The sequence below is a fragment of the Austrofundulus limnaeus genome, unplaced genomic scaffold (assembly GCF_001266775.1).
Source record: "Austrofundulus limnaeus strain Quisiro unplaced genomic scaffold, Austrofundulus_limnaeus-1.0 Scaffold845, whole genome shotgun sequence".
Taxonomy (NCBI): domain Eukaryota; kingdom Metazoa; phylum Chordata; class Actinopteri; order Cyprinodontiformes; family Rivulidae; genus Austrofundulus; species Austrofundulus limnaeus.
Genome location: NW_013953247.1, coordinates 64122 through 86247, shown reverse-complemented (window position 1 = coordinate 86247; position 22126 = coordinate 64122). Strand labels below are relative to the sequence as shown.

General features: G+C 39.0%; 1 protein-coding gene across 4 annotated transcripts in view; it reads right to left on the bottom strand.

The window, feature by feature from the left end:
- cunh8orf34 (chromosome unknown C8orf34 homolog) overlaps window positions 1–22126 on the bottom strand; it is an 83409-nt gene that overhangs the window by 32306 nt on the left and 28977 nt on the right. For all 4 annotated transcript variants that reach the window (XM_014029043.1, XM_014029045.1, XM_014029044.1 and 1 more), the window contains exons 7-8: window positions 19222–19388; window positions 2954–3089 (exon numbers count right to left, since the gene is read on the bottom strand). In XM_014029043.1, the coding sequence (XP_013884497.1) occupies window positions 2954–3089; window positions 19222–19388 (303 nt within the window). The remainder of the gene's footprint in view (window positions 1–2953; window positions 3090–19221; window positions 19389–22126) is intronic.

Genomic DNA, 22126 nt, shown 5'->3' with positions numbered 1-22126 from the left:
TATATATATATGACGATATAAACAGTGTGACTAACACGGGTGGGTTTTTTCTGAAAGGCAAATTTGAAGATTTACATTTATTAGGACATGTTTTGGATGTTTTTCTAAAAAAAAAATTGCAACAAAGAAATAATGAATGAAGCCTCTGATATGGCTTTGTTCACTATGGTATGACTTAACAAGCAAGCTTCTATTTGTGTCTGTGCAATGTGAAATGGATAACTGATTTCATAACTCGTGTTTCTGCAAAACACACAAACAACCAAAAAAAAGGCATCTTTTCCTGCCCATTAATCTGTTTGTATCCTTTGCACCAAATATGACTTGGAAGACCATAAATCTCAGATGATAAGACCAATGAAAGATTTGGGTGTTAGGTTTTAGAGAGTGGAGACAAAAAATCATCACAAGAGCCAAAACCAACTCGTGATAGAGACGCTGCTTCACCTTGCCACTGATACGACCGGGAGTGAGGGCCAAAACAATCTGCTCAGAAACATCAGGTAAATAAACTGCCAACAAAGAAATCCAGCGATACCACACATCCTTCAGCAGTATCCCGCAGCCCGTGGGAGGAACAGCACTGATTTGGTGCAGGAATGAAAGAAGACACAAATCCCAAACAGCAGAGGTTGTGAAGGCAGGAGCGTGCCTGGCGTCTGGTGAAGATACTCGCTTATCTTTGACTGGCATCGAGAAAGAACCTTGCCCACACCTGCCTGCCGGATCGCACCCAGGACTCAGAAAGCTGAAGCTGGCCGACTTTAAAGTGATAATAGACAAAAATGGTGATAAATCATGTTTATCCATGGAAGAATCACGAAAACACTGTGGAACATTACATTAATCTCTGCTACATGTGATTCTACTAAAGATGGGGGGAAAAATGTGTCCCAATATTGTGCCTTTTAGTTATATTTTAACAAAATGCAATTAAATTAAATTATTTCCGGAATTGCGCCGCTGAGGGTGGCAGCACGTTGGAGTAGCTCTGTTACTGTATTTTTTTGAGATTTTCTTTTCTTTTCAGGCATTCATTCCTGCCTTTCTGCGGAAAAAGTAACTTTTTTGGACGGCTGTTCATTTGTGTTTTGGGTGCTGTGCAGCTGGATTGGTTTTTGCCAATACTTTTTTTATACTTTGCTTTTTGTTATGATGCGTAACCATAGCAACAGGGTGGTTTACAACAGGGAGCAGCTGATTAATATTGCAAAATCTGAAATAATACATCAACTGAAGCCGCAAATCCCAGAGGAGTTGAAAAGGAGGCATCATGGATGCAGAGCTGGAGCAAAGAGGCGAGAGAGAAGGAGGAAGTTCAAACCATCACTTCCATCAATCCTAATTTTTACCTAATTTCCCTCTGGGATCAATAAAGTATATTTGAATTGAACTGAATTTAATTAAATATCAAATTTTAAGGCCTTTCACAATGAAGTGTCATTTTTAACAAGTTCCATTCTCATTTGCCTAATTCAGTGTACCACTTTTAGGTTGATCTTACRTTTTGGTTTTTCACTTATCTTACCTGTTGTACATATTCTGTTTGGAGTGAGACTTTTTGAAAGACTAATTTTGACTGAACACACACACACATTTGTATTTCTATCCTTATTGGGACCGTTCATTGACTCCTGTTCTTTTCCAGTCATTTCTATAAACTAACACTGACCCCTTAAMCTAAAAATAACTGCACCAGTACATACTTAACCCTAAACCTAACACCCAACCCAAAAATGGAATTCCACCATATTAGGAACAGTCTTTGGTCCCCATATGGACTACTGGTCTTGAAAAACGTAACAAATACAAGTACATACAGACACATTTGATGTATCCTCATGGGGACTTTGCATTGACTTCCATTCATTTGCCGGTCATTTCTACAGTCTAACTCTTTGAAGAAAATTTTGTAACTGATTAACTGAATGTTAGATGCAGTTTTGTATTTTATACTTTCTGATCATTTCAGCCTTTAAGGTTAAAGCAGATAAAAAGTTGGTGTGTCTTATCATGTGTTCTTTATTTAGTCTAAACAAAATGAGTTACATTCTGATGTCTGACATAAAAGGTAACACCTCCAAGAGATGTAACCAGGAAGAGATGTACATTATAAGGTCAATTCATTATTATAGTAGTAAGAAGAGTCAGTGTGTTGCAGAGTCTGCTCAGAGCAGAGCAGCTGWGTTTTGGTTCAGCACAAGGTCTGACTGAGGCCTGTGTGCTGTACTGTGAACCTGATTGGAGTCAGAAGATTGAAAATAAAGTTTTAAGAAGAAATCCAGCAGATTCTTGTTTATTCGGACATACCATTTTGAAAAACACATATTTTTCCTACACCTTACCCTAAACCTATACACCCAGTACAAACCTAACCCTAACCATTACTAGTATTCCTAACCCTAACTTTAATTAAAACTTAATTCGCACCTCTAAGATTAACTAGTAGAGTACAGTAGAACAGCAAAAGAGTGATAATCAYGTCTCAAAAATGACYTCACTCTGGGCGGYTGTGGCAGAGTGGTTAGGGGAGTCATCCTGGAACTGGAAGGTCACTGGTTTGATCCCCCGTTCCAGCTGTCTCAGTTGTTGTGCCCTTGGGCAAGACACTTCACCCCTAATGCCTCTGATGTGTGCCATCAGTGTATGAATGTGATTGACACTGATTAGTCTCCATAGCTGACTGTACATGTTAGCTTTGTTGGAGATCTGGTAGAGTGCTGTGTGAATGAGTAAATGAGGACACAGATTGTAGTGTGAAGCGCTTTGAGTATCCTGGTTGGGTAGAAAGGTACTATACGAGTAGAGATCATTTATCATTTACTTTGTTAAAAACTACTGACGTTCCTCGCTCTGTAGCAGAAACAAGTATACACGCATACACAGACAAAGATGGAATCAGAGTGACTGTAGAGGTACAGAGTGCCAGACGAGAGAAGATGGAAACATTTACCTGGCACACCTAGAACAGATGTTGAGTGTAACTTTGGCCTGCGGTTCAGGCTGATAGGAGCTGCGGCCCTGGCTGAACTTACTGCCGGATGGAGCCAACCTCGTCACGCCCTCCATCCGCAGGTCATCCAGGTCCTCTGAGGGTGGAGGGAGCAGCACATGGAGAGGATGCAGAGAAACAAGAGGAAAAACAGAAAGAGAGAGCGTGGGCAGCTGTTTTTTAAACTTTAATGTCCTGTCCATTTGATGTCCAGTAATGAAAAAAGGAGAAACAGGAAAAAAAAAAAGGAAAAGTCAAATGACACTAATATGATAGAGGAAGTGGTGGAAACTTGTAACAGCTAATTACGATCAAACAGGAGACTCGTCGTTTGTCTCAGACTAAGAAAAAGAAATGCAGGGTCATCTTCAGGACAGCTCACCTGCAGCGCAGTGCGTGCCTGACTTTCTGCATGACTCGTTATTTGAAACCAACACTGTAACTTTTTTCTTTTCTTTTCTTTGTGCTCATGTTACGTTGCCCCTGGTTTGAAGGAAAGAAAAATAGGGTCTCACACCTTGCAAGAGGAGAATGCATGACTAATCACCTGGATTAGATTGAATGACACTTGCTCATGAGAACTTTCCTCTCTCCATCCATCAGCATGGCACAGGTCCCAAAAAACGAGTCTCTGCTGTCTGCAGTATCAGACGGGCAAAAGGAAATAATTATGAAGCGATGGTAACTTAACATGGCACTCTGGTGTTATTTGCGAGTCTATAGAAAGAAACAAGCTGTGTCACTGGCAAATTATCCACCACTGGTTTGTGACCTCAGATTTGGTTTATCGCTTTGGTCAGATCTAGGCCAAATCAGGTACTTTTGAAAAGTTTGGAAACTTCTTGGTTTACATTTTTGACAATGGAGACCATTCCTGCAAATGCCACCAGAGGGGGGGAAAAGGGTTGTTTTAGTGTGTTTCAGATGGACAGATAAGCTACATTCCAGTAATACCCTTAAGCGGGGCAATATTAAATGTCCCATTCATCATGGCCTGCATGGAAGGGGAGGGGGGGCAGAGGAGCCACTGGTGATTTGGGCAGTTTTCTGGTCGTGGGAACTGCCGAACCTGGTGTCTTTCCCTTGTTCCTATTTTCTCGGGTCAGTCATTTCCCTTCTAGCCTTGAGCCCTTCTTCTTTTAGCAGCTAACTAACGTGGCATGCCAGATTTTCATTGGGTCATAGCCCGTGATACAAATCATTACTTGACACTTGGAAACATTCAGTTGTGAGTCTGCAGCTTTCATTGGATAATAAAAATAAATAAATAAAGTGAAGCGGCCCTGACCCTGAACACGACCTCCGAGTGCAGCTGCTCGTCACCTCAACTCCCGCTTCGTGTTTTTGACTTGTTTCCTTCTGGTTTGGACGACATGATCCACTGACAAAGCAGAAACTGCGGTTGCTCATACAACCACTTACCTATAAAATATTGTTTTTAAAATCTAAACCTGACGTATTCATCTGGACTTTGCTCCTTCAGTCCTGGATTTAAACGTCATGAAACATTTATTTATCTCTTTCAGATTTGATCTGTTTCACAGCAACATCTGGGTGAGTTCTTCCTTTGAAGCCTGATGGGATGTTTGTCCTTTCTGTATGATGTCATTGTTTTGAAAACACATTTTTTGGAATCAATGTGATGCAATAAGGAGCACTAAAAGTCTCGGCGACTGCAGTTATTTGATCTTTGCATCAGAAGCAAAAGAAACAAAGGGTTTAGCTCAAGCGGACAAATTTTTAATTCAACGTATTTAAGCTCCAACTGGTTAAAGAGAGCGCGCAGTCTTTCATCCAAGAAGCAGCCTCGTCCTTCCTCCCTGATGCTAAATCCAACTTTGAACTTTCTGCTTGAGGAAAAAAGAGGTGACAGATTTTCACAGAAAACAGCCTCTAAGGACTTTTTGTTTTGAGTCCCTGGTGATGAATCATGGCTTGAGTTTGACTTGTTAGTGACTTAATTTTATTTGCACATAATCTCCGAAGCATGCACCGTGTCCTGAACATGAAACCAGGAATTTTTGTGATCTCAAACGGAAAAGACGAGTCCCGATTAGGAATGAGTACCTTTGACATTTGAATCGATTCGGTACCAATATCCGGTACCTGGGAATCGGTACTGGTACTTAACGGTACCAGTTTTCAGTACTTTGTGTGTGTTGTTTTTTTTTATAATAAATTTTTATTTTTTTAACATATTTCTCATTATATAAAATCAACAAATATCAAGACAACATCCAACTCTATGTATTGTAACATCAATTGTGTAACTTATTTCTTTAAAGTGAAAACTGTTGAAAACAACAAGAGTGTTTTGTCTTACTGCACCAATTAAAATCCAGCTCCACGTGTTTCTATTGATGTCATTTCCCCGCTAGAAAAATTGTGTGATGGAGGTCCATGGAAGGCAAATAAGTTTAAATCAAATAAGCAAAAGAGGATGGAGTTAAAATAAATAAAAGGTATTCAAGCTAYGTTAGGACAGAATTTGGTCTGTACTTAAAAAAGTATTCAATTTGGTACCCATCCCTGGTCCCGATGAGGCTCATGTACCGTCAACGTATGCACTTCAGGTCAAATTAGAGCAAAGCAAATCAGGTTGGGTTTGACGTGCAACAGCTCTAAAAGTTGTCTTGGTTACACAATAATTGTAGCAAAGAGACAAATGTTGAATGTCATGTTGAAACACCCTAAATACTTAGTCCAAACTAGATTTAAAGCAGGAATTAATGGTCTTTTTATGTGCATTTTCCCAAATCCGAGTTCCTATTAAAAAGCTGCCAGCAAACAGTTCTTGGTTTGTATGTGTTCTTTTCCTCCGTCTGCTTAGTCAAACATGTGTGCTTTGCTTTCCATGTTCACAATAGAGTTCAGCACGTCTCCCACACAATAACACCGTGATAAGTTTACAGTACGCCCCCCCGAGACCAGTTTGCATCGCAACGTTTGTTGTCTAGACACAACAAACGTCTGTCCGCACTCGCCCGTTTGTCAGGCAGTCACATTTTCACTCCCCGGGCATCGGGGCGGCCATGCGTGCTTCCCTCTGTAAAGACAGATAAATAAAGACCCAGAGAAGAGGTGAGCAGAAGGGGGATCGGAGGGGAGGGGGAATGGAAACTATTCAAGGGATGCGATCCCCAACAAAAGGCCCGAGAGATGAGGAATTCCGTGCCGCAATCGCTCACTCACAAGTGAAAGGCAGACAGGAGCAGAGAGGAGCGAGCAGATAAAGCGTCTCCTCTCTCCAAGTTTCCATCTAATTTAACGTTGTTCAAACAGCGACGGACTGACTGGCTCTCCACTGCCTTTCGCGACGCTAAAAAGCAGCGTCGAAGTCATAATTAGTGCCGCAAATAACTTAATGTACACCTTCTCCTGAGGACGCGCTGACAGATATATATATGCGTATGTATTTATACGTGGGGCGGAATCACCCAAAAGCGCCACGGCACACATGGAGATGGGGGGAGACGCGCTGGTGCACATATCAGCGTCCAATCCGCTGCGTCTCATCGAGCGCTGTGATTTACGGCGCCTCATCTAAGTGAATTTTCCATTCTTTCATGAGCGGCTGGCGACACGTAACCACAAAACACTGGGCTCTAATTAATAGTTTGTACGCACCGAAATCTCCAGTCGCTCTCTCTCACACACATACACACACACACACATGCAGGCAGGGTCCCACGTGTGTGAGCAGCATACTCAGACGATTAAAAAAATGAAAAAAAAAGAAAAGCAACACATGCAGTGACAATTGCAGACCTCACACTCTTTGCTGCCCTCACACACGCAGCATTTGTCTTTCATTACGCCTCAAACACGACGGCTCCACTCGGCGGTTTGTCGTCACGCAGACGTCGTTTGATGTGATCCGCGACAGAGATGGATTTGTTTGGATTGGTAATAAAAAGGGTATTTCAACTTACATATCATAATTATGTTTCGGCTGTCAGTGGCACCGTCACTTTGAACCCCCCCCCCCYCCCCCCMCACGCCTAAGAATATGTCTGTAAAGCTCAAGGCCCTGTCGCAGGGCTGCAGTAAAACGCCTGATCAGAATCAGATGGGAACACACATGAGTGGGGTAACATCACAGCTCTGAGGTCTGGGGTGGTGGTGGTGGTGGTGGGGGGGTCTTATCACAGACTTTGGAGCAAACCTCCTTTTAACTTTCTTTAACCACAAATACGGCTCCTATTAGGACTTTGCCGTAGACACAACAGCTTGATGTTTTAATGCATTAGCCTTTACGAACCGGAGCTGAGCCTTCTGTCCAAATGAGACCTAATGTTGAATAAAACATTTTTCTTTTTAAAAAAATGCCTCAAATCTGCAATAAAATGCCATTAGAGATTCGTAAAAAAAACACAGCAAATTATAAAACAATCCAAACTGTTTAAAGTGGGATCCTGTGTAAAGCTTATGAACAATTAAACTAATAAAAAAACAACAAAAAGCATGGCAGATTAGCATTAAGTAATGTCATGACAACAGGAAAACAAGATTATTTGTTCAGAATATTTCCAAAGATTCAAACTTCAAAAGATCTAAACAGCTTCTTTCCAGCTTTACAGCTTGGAACTCCACTGGTTTTATATATTTTAATCTTGAGGAAAACCGAAGCCATTAGAGTCACTAAGTAATAACAAAATGTATTTATTCACAAGTGTGCGTTCTTTTTCTCTTTTTTATCTGTAACTCAAGACAGCAGCACTATCTCCAGATTACATACTTGTGTTTATATCTTTAATCTTTTGCTTCTGTCTCCAAAACACAGCATCACTGTATCCATTCTGTTCTCATCCATGCACATCTCTGTTTTGTTTGTTTTTTCTTTTCTAGGTGTTTAAGCACACAAACATGCAGCCTGCTGCAAATGTTCATATTGCCTCTAGTAATTCTACAGTAAAACCACAGCCTAAATATACAGTGTGTGTGTGTGTGTGTGTGTGTGTGTGTGTGTGTGTGTGTGTGTGTGTGTCACATGAACCCTATCAGAAAATGTGCAGCACTGACAGAAACATGGATGAATTTTTATTTTTAAGGTTGGGTATTATGCAAAATCAACCTTTTGAGCTTTATATCATGTTATAAAGTCATCCCTTATTAAAAAAAAACATACCCAGAGTGTAGCTTTGATTCATTCCTGCATGGTTGAGAAATCCTTGAATCTCATGTAGCCATGGGGAGCAGTTTCAACCCTTGCTGGTACAAAGCTCCGCCTATTACCTAATTTCCCTCTGGGATCATTAAAGTATTTTTGAATTGAATTGAATTTGAGCTTCAGGGAGGAGCTTTGTGTGAATTCAAATTCAATTCAATTCAAAAATACTTTAATGATCCCAGAGGGTTACCTTCAGCTGTATACAGTATATCAAAAATAAATTTGGCTTTGCATCATAGCCTTTCTAAATGCCTTGAAATTGTCCTCTGCCTCTTTAAGAACCTCCTACTGTTTCAGATGCTCCCACTTCAGTACGTCTTCACAACAACACTTTGGGGCAGGCGTGCTCTGTGGGGCGGGAGCTCAGTTGCAGACTGAGCTTCAGGGAGGAGCTTTGTGTGAATTCAGTCTGCAGCTGAGCTCCCACCCCACAGACCACGCCTGCCCCAAAGTGTTGTTGTGAAGATGTACTGAAGTGGGAGCATCTGAAACAGTAGGAGGTTCTTAAAGAGGCAGAGGACAATTTCAAGGCATTTAGAAAGGCTATGACGCAAAGCCAAATTTATTTTTGATATATAGAGCTGAAGGTAACATAAGGCATTTTTGCATGGTAAGGCCAGTATCAACCGGCCCCTGCCCCAGTCGACCTGGCCTCTTTATACTCGGGCCCTGGTTGTGTTTGCATCAAGCAGAGTGCAGACAAGCCTAATTAGCATGGGGAAAAAATGGACAACCACAAGACACGTTTGACTTATTTGTTAAGTGTTTGAAAATGCATTGAATCTTTATTATATAAAATAATACTTTAAAAATGTTCTAAACATTTTTGAATCATAATTTACTAGTGAGCTTAAGTAATTAAAACATATCTTGAGATTAATTGCAGATAAATTGTAATTTATCCCCCAAAAGTATTGTACTGAACAAAGTTCTTTCCATTGCCATACTAACAGAGGCTAAGCTTTGTAGCTGCCACTCTCAACAGATTTGGTGTTAGACCAACTTTCACCCTTGTTATTAGCCTACAGCAGAGCAAAGGCTCCCATCTACCCCCTCCCCTCCCTTAAATGTTTGTGTCAGTTTACAGTGTTTCCACAGTAACTGTAGCATCCAATGTTTGGTTAATGAAGGAAATAAAAAGTGCGTGAAGCGTACGTGTGATTCACCGCTTGTCTGTTATCACCAGCAGTACGACCACATGCAGGGATTTAAACATACAGAAACATAATTATCCACAGGTGGTTAGGACAGAAGCAGTTTCTCTAAAAAAAATTTCTTTGGCAGAGGTAGATAAAGTACTTAAAATAAATTTAAAAAACTTAAAGAAAGTTACTTTAGTAAAAATTTATTTCACTGATAAGAAAAGTGCTTAAAAGGGGCAATATCATGTAAAATCAACTTTTTTTGAGTTTTATATCATGTTATCTTATACTCTCATAAAAACATACCCAAAGCCTTGCTTTGACTCATTCATGCGTGTTTGAGAAATCCTGCAGTGTTTTTAGGAAGCCATGCTGAGGAGCAAAACGACAGGTGGGGACCAGAAACGCCTTTTGGTACCAGAAACGTCTCTGGGATGTGTCTTTAAGCCGAACTTCCTCATGGCAGAGCGCACCCCCTCCCCCCTCCCCACACACCCAGTCCATGACTCCTGCAGGCTCTCCGGTGAAAATGAAAGTGAAACTTAACTGCCTGCTGAGCTCAACATTAGTTCTCACTCAGTGAAGCTCTTTTCAGATTAAAAATACCTTTGAGGAAATGTATTTTAAGATGCCAAATAAACTGCATCAAAGCAGTGGCAATTTTAGCTCAAGGTCTGTCAAATTAACTGAGTTTTTGTCAGTTTTCAATCAAGTTAAATCCACAAATTATTAGAATCCATCAACTGATTCATGAGATTTTTTTTTTGCTACCAGACAGACATTAAAGTAAAGCAGCTTCTCAAATAAACTCAGACTCTGAGGTAGGACAGATCACTTTTCAGTTTAATATCAGGTGATAAAGTCAAGACTTTAAACAAATTAAAAAAAAAACTGCTCACTTTCTCTTTCAACTCCAAACCCCAGCTATTGGATTGCATGCTACTGCAGGCTATGCATGATCAAGAAAGATAAAACAGAGTGAACAAAAGAAACGCATCCAGGTAATGTAACTCATCCACCAGTGGCTGTTTCACGCTGTGTGGATCAAAGATCAGACAAAGCTTTATCTCACCCTCATCTTGTCTCCATCAAATCTTCACTCATGCTCTTACACCTTCTTCTGTTTCAGCATTTATGCCAAAGACATTCTGAAAGGATCTGCTGGCTTATGTCTGATGACTGTCAGATTTGTTTTGCTACGCTCTTATTATTCAGAACAATAAAAGCATGAGATCAGTTCTGCCTAAATCCTCCCAAGAGATCTGTGGGTGACGACAATAAAAGAACAATATTTTCAATTTTTGTCTTGCCATAGAAACTGTTGTTTTCTCAGTACCTTTGCATGCAAACCAATTGTTACTTTTAACTCCAATATTTACTTAAACAGATTTTTTTTTAATAAAAGTTCATCACAGATGGTACTTAGTGCGTCCGCAGCGGGGAGCTGACAAACTCAAAGCATTAACTTACCATAAAATAACACTCCAAGGCCAAAACTTGGGTGTTTCTTCCCACAGACTGAACCCAGCTCGCTTCTTGTTTGAGATAAGTACAAAGCTGCGGTCCCACCGCCACCCTGCAAAATCTAGAATCCTGACATTTTCTCTGTTTTTCCACTAACATGCGAGTTTTAATCATGTTTAAAATAACTTGGACTGTTTAATAGTAAAAGGCAGGACTATGAAAAACAACAGGGAACTCAAAGTGCAGTCAGCTAACCGAGATTAGATGTTTTTAGTTGCTTTTTGGAGACTTCAGAGCAACAAACACTTATAAGTCGTGTCTTTGCTTTTATGTGTTCTAAACTATTAAATAAAATAATGAAAATAAAAAAGCATTGTAAACTTTACTAAAAGAATCTTAAGTTTCTTAGGATTTTTGGGATTCCGCAAGGCTCCATTCACGGGCCACTTTATTTATTTATTTATTTATTTATTTATTTATTTATTTATTTATTTATTTATTTATTTATTTATTTATTTATTTATTTATTTATTTATTTAATACCTACATGCTTCAGCTGAGATTATGGAGTTTTGCACATCTCTTACCATTTTCATGCTGATGACACACACATATCTATATTTCTGTCAGCACATCACCACTGGTTCAATAAGTTAATGGGCCAGAATTTCTTCCAGCTCAATGTAGTAAAGACGAGAGTCATTTATGTTTGAACTACAGAGCATGTCAGAATCTATGAACTCTTTATGTGTTGGTCTTGAACAATCATTTCCTAATTGCCTGCAGATCGTTGCACGAGACCACTCCACTCTAGTTTTAGCAGATTTTTAACTCCAATATTTATTTAAACAGAGTGTTAAAACAGAGTGTTTATCTTTGTGTTGATTTTAGGATTCTTGTTCTAACTTTTAAAGTTTTAAATGGCTTGGCACCCAATTATTTAACTGATCATCTTGACAGTTATAACCCTAGTGGAGCATTGAGATCCTTCAGCCAGATGSTTTTAGTGCAGCCGAGAGCTCCATTAAACCCCAGAGGGGATCAGGCTTTAGCAGCRGCAGCCCCCTCAGACTCTGGAACAATCTGCCTCTTTATGATGCAGAATCAATCCAATCTTTTAAATCCCACCTGAAAACTCGCTTGTTTTTTTAACACTGGCTTTTAATTCAAGTTTAGTTCAAATACAACTTGCCTTGCTTTATAAATTTGGAATATCAAAATGTTAAGCATATTAGGTTTTTTATCTTTTTATGTACACATTTTAAATCACCAGTCACTCTGTAGTAAAGTCAACTAATGCACCTTTTCTGCCTCCTAGGGGAAATTTGGTTTTATGTGCACTGCTCACTGTGGCTCCCATTTCCAGATAATGATGACTGATCACAGCCAAACCACAGGGTGTTTTCACTTCTCACAGATCATGATTGCTGGGGTTTGTGTGATGCGGATTTCTGCGTAAAACAGCAATTAGCTCAACAATCAGCAGGTGTTATTACAAAAGCAAATGATTATGGAACAACTACAAAGGCATACTTGGTATTTGTATCTGGAGTAAACAAACGCACATGGAACATGACTGCAATAAACCTAATATAGTCTAAAAAATCCTAATTGATTTAAAGCCAACAGATAATTTTTATTCAGCTAAATTAAAATAAAATCAGAAAAACATGCAGTAAATGTACTGCAACCTTTTAGCCACTTGAGGTCACCCTAAGCAAATGCTTGAAATAAGAAAAACAGTCTCCTGTATTGTTTTGTACTGCATGAGTCAGGATCTTCATTCACTCCATTTTTGTGTATGTTTAGTTCTGTATTTTGGCTATAGAGAGCTACTATCTCAGAAGATGATGAAAACACCCCAGATAGGTTATAAAGGTGCAAATACAAAGAAACAAACTACTGTTAATGCTGACTATTATTTCTAGAGAATCTGGAATTACCAGCTCATTTAAATGTGTCTCAACCAAAAAAATAACACTTACAACAATTTGTTACAGGATGTTATAAGATGCCTGTAAATTATTAAATATTGATTCAAATTTGATGAATCTGATATATTCACAGAATGTGTCTCCTGGATCCTTTTTTAAGTTTAGTTTAGTTTTTTGTTCCTGTTTGTTCATTCCTGTTGTCCTGTGTGTTTGTATGTGGGTAGATGGAGAGACAAATACATGGAGGTATTATTTTTTAGGGCTGTGTATTGGCAAGAATTTGGCGATACGATACATATCATGACAGAGGGGTCACGATACGATATATCCCGATATATTGCGATACTGTAAGCAAAGTGATATATTGCGATATATTGCTATTTTTTTGCCCAAAAAATCTATTAAATAAAAACCTCTTACTGGAAAAAAAAAAAAGAAAAACCAAAATTCATTGTCTCAGAAATTTATTTTATTACATAGACATGCGCTAGCCTTCTGTAACGTGAAGGCTGACTAAAGATGGAAAAAAGAGCGCACGAGATACTTAATTTGGTTTAAAATACAGACATTCTGACAAATAAGTAACTGTTCRTAACCTTACTTCAGCTTAGAAGGCAGAGGGTGTCGGTCTTTTCTGCTCAGATTCAGCTATCGGAGCATGAAGCTAATGTTTACTCACAATGCTAATGCTCTCTTACTTGGCTCCAGCCAAGTGTCTGGCTCACTGCTGTCAACTAGTGGTCAGAGGCTGAACTACAACATAAAAATGAATGGCTGGCAGGAAAGTTGACATGTTAAAACTTAATAAAAAAATTGATACAGGGCTTTAGAATATCGATACAGTATCAGGAAATGAAATATCGCAATATTTCAGTGTATTGATATTTTCTTACACCCCTATTATTTTTACAGTTTGTTTTTTTTAATTTTCCGTTTCTGTCCGTTAACACATTATGGTCACTTTCCTGACTTGATGTTTATCTGTCTGTGCAATTGGATGTATTCTAGTCCAATTTTGGTTGTAAGCTAATGGTACACTGTTATTTTGTTGCCTTCACTTTGTGCCTCACTTTAAAACATAAACTTGGGGAAAATAATATTGATTATTAAAAATTTGTAACTTTAGTTTGGAAAGTTAAAACATTTTTTGCTGCATCATAAAGGTCTTCAGAGAATAAGGAAGCAGTAAGTCATGAGGTTGACTGGATTATTTTTCAGACAGTGACTCGCTCAGATCCTCAACTGTCCCAATTCACATACTGAAGTGTCTTTAAGGCTACAAAAAGCCACACTGACTCCAAGCGTTTTTCTCAGGTTAAAGTTGCATTTAATAAAAAAAGTTAGCTTAATAAATGCATTATAATCCCTGCAGATAACCCATTAGAACAGTGGTTCCCAAACTTTTTGTCTTCTGACCCACAAAATAACCATGGCAAAATCTTGTGACCCCAAATATTACTGGTCTTAGTACACGAATTTCGTTATTAACCCTAAAAACACTGGCTTTTGACAATCTAAACAGCTTGTATACAAATATAAATACTTATTTTTACGTAGTTTGTGTTTTTTGTAATAATTATAGGGAGAAATATTACATCAGCAATTATTTTATTACCCTTTATATTGATTTCTGGAGATTATCCAAGGTGCTTCGTGATCCATAATTGGGTCCCAAGCCTAACTTTGGGAACCAAAGCGCAGCTTTTGACCCACAAAATAACAGTAGCAGAGACTTGTGCCCCCAGCTAGTTTTGGATGGTAAACATTTGTATCAGGTCAACAAAACATGGGCATAGTGACAATATTATCCATTTTAAATATACTAACCTCACTCCTTTGTAACAACTAAGGCAAAAATGTAATTAACTCAGAAAATATTTTCAGGACCCCACCTTGATGTTTTGGGACCCCACTTTGGGTCCCGACCCCAACTTTGGGAAACACTGTATTAGAATACAGTTTTCCCCTGCTTCCTCTGAACCAACATGTGTCACTACTATCTGCTATAATCAATTCTTCAGCAGGGAGACAGTCATCACAGAGGAACCCTCTCTGGAGAGCATCGTGACCCGACCCTGACAGAGAATCAGAAATGGCCTTGCTGCATTGTTTCATCTGAATTACAGTCCTGGATGGTGCAGTGAAGGCCAAGGGAGAATAAACCTGAGTTGTAGAGTCATGATCGAGGAGAGCYATCACAGACCACCAACATCCTGCTTTATAGTTGCATCTATCACTATTAAGTACTGCTGCCTTGGGTCGTGACTGTATGATGCTGATGCAGAAGATGAAAGACCTTGGTGTTTTGTCATTTCAAAGCATCTTTTACTTAAAGCTAGAGGACAGAAAAAACTAGTAATATTTGTCTGTGAGATGTGGTGGGTAAATAAAAAGGCTTAAAAATGTCTCAGGGCCCAATGTTGAATTTAAGGTTTATGATCCATGTGGGTTTGAAACAATCTTTAACTGGATAACTAGGTGGGATCCATACATGTTTCCATTTTTATTTGCCAAAACCAAACAGACACTGTTTGACTTGGACCTTTACATCAGCTGGAGCGTATGGACCTGACCTAGGTTCATCCAAGTTACTGGCCCTACTCTACCCATCTACTGAGTGTACCTGTGATGTTTTTCTTCATTGACCATTCACTGTGTTTAACCCACCTGTCTGCTTTATTCAGCATTAAGTCTAACAGTGTGTCTTCAAACAAACACGTTGAAATTCTTCCTTTTCACATTGAAATCATTCAGTTGGGGTCTTTATAAAGTGGAACTGCAATGCTTTGGTCTGATTTCCTCCATATTGTAACTCCACAAGCCTCTTGTTTTGACACATTCTCTTTAAATGGGGCATTTCACACCCGCCATTTTTGTAGTTCAACAGAGATACGATTATCTGGCTAAATTCAAATTTTCTGTGCTCCTTAAGACTGTAAGTACACAATAAAATGCATTTAATGGTTAAAAAGGTGGATTTTACCTGATATGTCCTCTTTAAAATATAACGTACTGTATTTAGCATTGGGTGTTTAATAACACAGCAAAAATGATTCTTTGAATGAATCTGTTTATATTCTTTACAAGTGTTTCACATTGCAAACGATCTGGGTGTCCTATTAATTGCGAGTGATTGAGCTAATTGAGTGAAGTTTTCAAACAAAAGAGGGCCCATTTTCATTATTATTATTATTATTTTGATTATGCCTAAGCAATTATAAAAAAGGATAAATCAGCAAATAAAACATGAGGAAAAAAAGCATGCAACACCATTAAATGTGCTGGAGAAGCATCCAAACTATACGGAATGTGCACAGACAACAAATCTCTCTCAAACGTCAAAAAAAGGAGTTAAATTTAGACTTTTGGGGGAAAAAAAGGCTCAACTTTTTAGACTGAGTTACAAGATGTGGCTACGTACAAAATGAATCAAGTCTTCTAATGTGGTGGCGCTGCAGCTCCTGGGTGATCAGTTTGCTCAAAAACATGAAAGAACTGTTTGAAATGCAGACATTTCACATTCACTCCTGCAACATCTTTACTGCTTAGTTATTCCTGTCAGTCTCAGCTAAATGCAAACTTCTATTTGACATCTATGACAACATTTAGACATCTACAAAACTTTCCCCTTTAGGTTGATTTGAGCCCAATTTTAGCCTAATTGCTTAAGAACCATTTAAAAGCGTTTGAGTCTAAAAGTGCTTACTGGGCAGATAAAAAGCCCGTTTAGAGGTAATGGCTCGTTTGACACCCGTTGACCTGAGTAGTGTTAATGTCAGACACTATCTTTGGGCCTGAATGGGCCTCTAAAGTATGGAGCATCTACTCACATGTAGGCTTAGAAAATCAATATAATGTTGTAGCAGAAAAAAAATCAAACATGATGCAGTGATGAGCTGCAGATGAATTATCTAAAACGTTAAAAAAAAATAAAGAACAAAAGGTGTAGAAAAAGCTTCAGTCCACACCTTCATACTGAATTAGATTTATAAACAACAGCAACAAGCATTTTCCTTCGAAGTAGCACCACTTTAAAAGGATGTGAACATTTAGAGCAATAGTGTGTGCAACCTGCAGGGCTTTTACTGCCACACATCAACGTGAGCCTTTTTATCAAGCTGGCAGCAAAGATCCAGCTAACAAGCAGAAAAGCTGTGACAGAAGTGCAGAGAGCAAAACCATACGTGGATCTCGTGTCCTCACAGAGCAACACACTGCTCTACAGACATTGAGCTCGCTGGAACTGCAGCGTGTCTCCATCCAAAGATTACACGGCAGCCGTTTGTTAACTATCTGAAAAATCAGTTTAAAGCTGAAGTTTCTCAAACAGTCATTAGTTGTGCTTTGAATTGAATTCTGCACCACCTGCTGCTTGTGCATATGTCCACACAGTGTGTGACTTCAAGCTGCTTTAATTAAGAGAGTCACCCCTGCTGATAAAGATCACTAATTCAAAAAAGAGATAAAATTTAGCAAGTGACTTCAGCACATTCAGGCAGGGATGTTGACATATCGTCATCAGCATCAGCCATTTTCTTCCCGACCACAGTGACCAGATTACACAACGCTGCACTGAGGGTGACCTCGCTAATTATTGCTGTCGTTTTGTTATTTCAACGAATTCCGAGAAACCCTGCTGACGGCAAATTCAACAGAGAAATCACCTGATTGTTTTTCCAGTGATCTCTTAAATAGGCACGCTTATGTGAAGAACATTATTTTATCTGCTTTTGTTCCTAATTTTATTATGATCTGAGACGTCAGTTTATTATAGCGCATGTTGACACTCGTCTTGGTCGCAACACATTTTGTTTTTGGTTGAGGGTCTTTGTCTACAAAACAAATGTCCACATGGTTTGTATTAAGTGGTATTCATTTTATGGATTTCCAGGACACAGCAAATGGATTTGATGTTGCAGTTTGGTGACCTGAGCCTTTTTAAACATGATTTTCCACATTTTCGGCCACTTGTACTGCATTTCTAATGTAGTTTTGTTTTTACAATACAAGATGCTTCCAGAAAAAATGCAGAAGGTAAATCCTTTTTGAAAATTTCATGGCAGATCCACCCACCCACCCCCCAGATCAGACCATAGGGGAGAACTGGGAGAGTCCCCCCAGCGACCACACACACAGCCCCCGGGGCCAGCAGCGACAAACTCATGGGCCCCACCGGCACCCGCCGTACCAGAGCAGATCCAGGAAAGGGCACAGAGGTCCGGGCCCCCAGGGCGCACCCCCTCCAGGCCAAAGCCCAACAGGGCCAGAGACCCCGAGCCCCAGCAGGCAGTCACCAGGACAGGCCGGCACACACCCCAGTGCCCAGCCCCAGACCCCGGGAACCCCCAGCACGCCGGCGGCCAGCCACACACCCCACCGGGGGGCTGAGTAGCAGCAGGCCCCCAGATAAACCAGCAGGAGGGGCAGCCCGGACCGCAGCCTGACAAATACCCAAACATACACAATCGGATCTTCCCGTGCGGGTGCCCCTTGGGGCTCTGTGCTCGGGATCCCTCTCAGATCCTTGGGCTCTGGTCTTCCCTATGTCTACCTCGTGTCTTGGGGGTTGGGTCTCCGGTCCTCCACAGTCACTATTAAATATTCCATTGGAGAAATCTTGTATATACACGCATGTTCACAACCGCTCACAGACAGGTGTTCTGATCCGGGGGGTTCTGACTGGTCACTGAGTGTGTTTGTGTGTGCATACTGACAATATTTATGAATGTAGGCATGTATGTATGTATATCTTTATATATGTATGGGTATGTGTATATATTTATATATGCCCTCCATGTATTTATCCATTTATTTTTCAGGTGAGCGGACAGATGTTGGGTGTGTGGTCCTGTGTTTTGTTGGTGTAWATTTAATATACTTCTAATCGCTATTTCAATCTTTCTATCTTTCTAATTACTTCTCTCTCTGTTTTTCTCTCTGTCTCTATTTTCTCTTCACTTAAAAAAGTCACTGATGATGAAGAAATAAATAAACTAAATAAACTAATATTTGGTTTCATTTTCTACTGAAGTGACAAAAAAAAGAAAATTTCATGGCAATATTTTGAAAATTAGGAAAGTTATGAGCAAAAATTGAGGGGGGAAAAACAAACCAAGGTGGGCACAAAGGCCTGATTTGTTCAGTGATGAATAAAGTAAAATAAATAAATTAAAGGGTTTCTAATGTTCCTTTTGAATTTACTATGGTGCTGTATAAAAATTGTATCCTCATCCCTATTTACTTTGACAGGAGGTTTTACTTCACGTGTTTCTGGTCAGAATATATGCAACCATTTTTAAAAGTTGTAGTCCAAATCCATCAAACTTATATTACTGTCTGTTTTGTGTGGTTAACATCAGTCTACTGTCTACAACAACATGATCAGCATGATTTCATGGCTAGATGTGATAAAAAAAAAAAAAAAGATGAAGTTGAGACAAACAAAAAAACACCACTCTTGGTGGAATTCAGCTTCAATCTGGGCCTGTATTTGTGAGCAGTTAAGGTTTGTGAGATTACCCAGAAGCTCCATGGCGTCGTCCTCGTCCTCRATCTCTTCCTCCAGGACAGAGGGGATGTGACTGTTGACCTGGTCAAAAGAGTCCTGGGACAACATGGCAGCCAGGAGCTTCTTGTGATGCTGCTGCTGCTCCTTTAGCCCTTTGCTCTTTGTCTCCATCTTCAGACTGACGAGGGAAAAGCAGAACAGAGCAAGCTAAATACGGCGCTTAAACTGGATTATCTTTTTTTAACGTGTAAACCATTGTTGCTCAGCTAAATTGTGTGTTTTAAACATGAACACGTTTTATTAAGGCCTCAAATAAAAACAACTCCTTTTGCCATCATGTCTTCATCTTCTTATCTGTGAGGTCTGAGCAGTTCGGTTTCTAGCCAGACTAAAACATTGTTTTTGCCTTTAACAACTATAGCCTGCTGTCACCCACGTGTTCAGACTGCGTGGTTGAGTGCCGGGTAAAGAGATGAGATAAAACACCATGCAGTCATTGTAAGCATTGTGCAAAAGCACACATTTCTGTGAGACTGCAGATGAAAAGATGAGATGAGGTGACGAGCAGCAGAGCGATGTTTGGACTACTGACCACAAAATAAAAAAAGGCGTTAAGAGCATGAATCTTTAAAAAAAATTAATAAAAAAACTGCTTTAATCAGCATGTGAGCCAACAATCAGCTCAGAGCAGACAAACATGGGGAAAAATAATTAATTTTTCAACATTAGAGAAATTCAAAGAGGAATCTAAAAACTATGAATCATTTTTTTTTTACTTTCTGAGTCATAAAGAGCAGGAATGACTTTCAGCTTCATTAAAACTTATTTTTTGTTTAGTTCTGTTCTACTTAAAAGTAGATTTCAAAAGCAGAGGTGAACGCCTCATCCTTGATGGAACCATAAAAGCTAGCCTTAAAATTTTAAAACACAGGACTGGTTTTTGCGTTACCAACATCTTGAAGAAATTAATTTTCCTGCTCCATCTGAAGGTGTGGACTGTCGGACCGGAGGGGTGTTCATTTGATGCTAATCTTTGTTTAATGACTCCTATTCCCAGCTAATAGGAAAGGGTCAAAAGATGACTGATGCAGCGTTTCATCATCCTCTCCATGGGGTTTTTGTGCTCATTAGATTAGTTAGTTTAATTCTGCAAAAGCCATTTTCAACACTGGTTCTCCTTTTAACGGTAACATTAGAATCACCTTCATTTTCCCTTTGAACATGAAGGTAAACTTTTATACCATGAAAATAAAATACATCATAAAGTACAAAAAAAAGGGTATGATTAAAAATGTGTTTGTTTTGTCAAGATGAAACAGAAATTTTAATATCTTAAAATAATATAGTTTGTTTTATCAAGATAAATGATTTAAACATTTAGTTATTTCAACTTTTAATTTATCATTAAATACATGAACCAATTTTGARTTCATGTTTAAACAAAGACTTAGTTCATTAGAAATCATGGAAGTCTTTCTGGCGATTGATTCAAGCTGAAAATGTCAACATTAATTAACATCCATCCCTGATTTACTCTACACTGTTAGAGGTCAGGAGTCGTGACAATGATACTGGATGATGTAGCTGGTGGTAACTCAAGAATGCCTCATTTCTCTAATAAAGTTTTGTTATCTCAAGAAAACAAGATCAAACTAACTCGATCATCACAAGATAGAATAATCAGCCTTTGAGCTTCAAAACCAGCAGTTTAACCACTTTAAGGTCAATGAGCTGTGGTGTCAATCACAGGTAAAGTTCAACAGTTTGAAGAATAAAACAATAAAAYGGATAAAAGCAAAATGAGAAAATTCAAACTTATTTGACAAAAATAAAAGTTGACAGGCACCAGAGAGCCAGCATGGATTTATAGGAGGGCACTGCTACTTTTTTTTATTTATCTTTATTTCACCAGGCAAATCCCATTCAGATCACAGATCTGTTTTGCAAGGGAGGCCTGAAGGCACATTAAGGTGCATGTTTTTATTGGTTTATGAAGCATTCAGAAAAAATCCAGGCAAGCACAAACAGGAGCTCCACACAGAAAGACCCCGGGTCCAAACCAGGCTCAAACCTTGCTGYGAGGCATCAGTACTAACCACGAGCCATCACACTGCCTGCTAACAGCTTTCCACTGAAAGATCACCCCTCTAGATCAGGGCTATTCAACTAAATTAACTCCAGGGGCCACAGTTACTGCAGGACWACAGCTGAGGGGCCAAAAATCCAGCAATTAAAGTCATTATGTAAATAAATCAATTATTACAAAATTACCTTTAAAATAGTTTATTTTGCTGTTTTTAATCATGAATACAACATACAGAACCCTATAAAAGTAGCGATAATTAAACAATATCAAAAACAAAAATAAAACATTATGCCTCTTGTATTATTTTGTCTCTTATATTATAATGCCATAAATAATATTTTGGCATCTCTGACTTGCCAAATTTTTTAAAACAATTTTATTTTCACTTTCATATTTTTATCTTCAACTGCCTGTAATTTTAACTATCTTGGATGTGCATGGAAATGTTTTTTACCAGCTTGTAGCCAAGATTCTGATGTTTCTGTGGACACCAAACATGTTTATGTCTAACTAAAATAACAGAGTAATTCAAGTAGAAAACTTGGAGTTTGGGCTTAAGAGATGAATGAACCAATTGGTGGGCCGAACTTTGGTCACTCGTGGGCCGAATTTCTCGCTAGATGAAAAGCTCTGCTCTAGATTATACACTTGTCAGTTTATGTGTCTCAATGTGACATTTTAGCTCGTTAATAAAAACATAAATGATGTGAAAATTGCCTGAATATCCCAAAAATAGTCTGATGTGAGCATCTTCAAAATAAAATTATGAAAACATTAAAAGAAATTATATTTCTGGTCTGATTTCTGTCTGAAATAAAACTTTAGTCCTA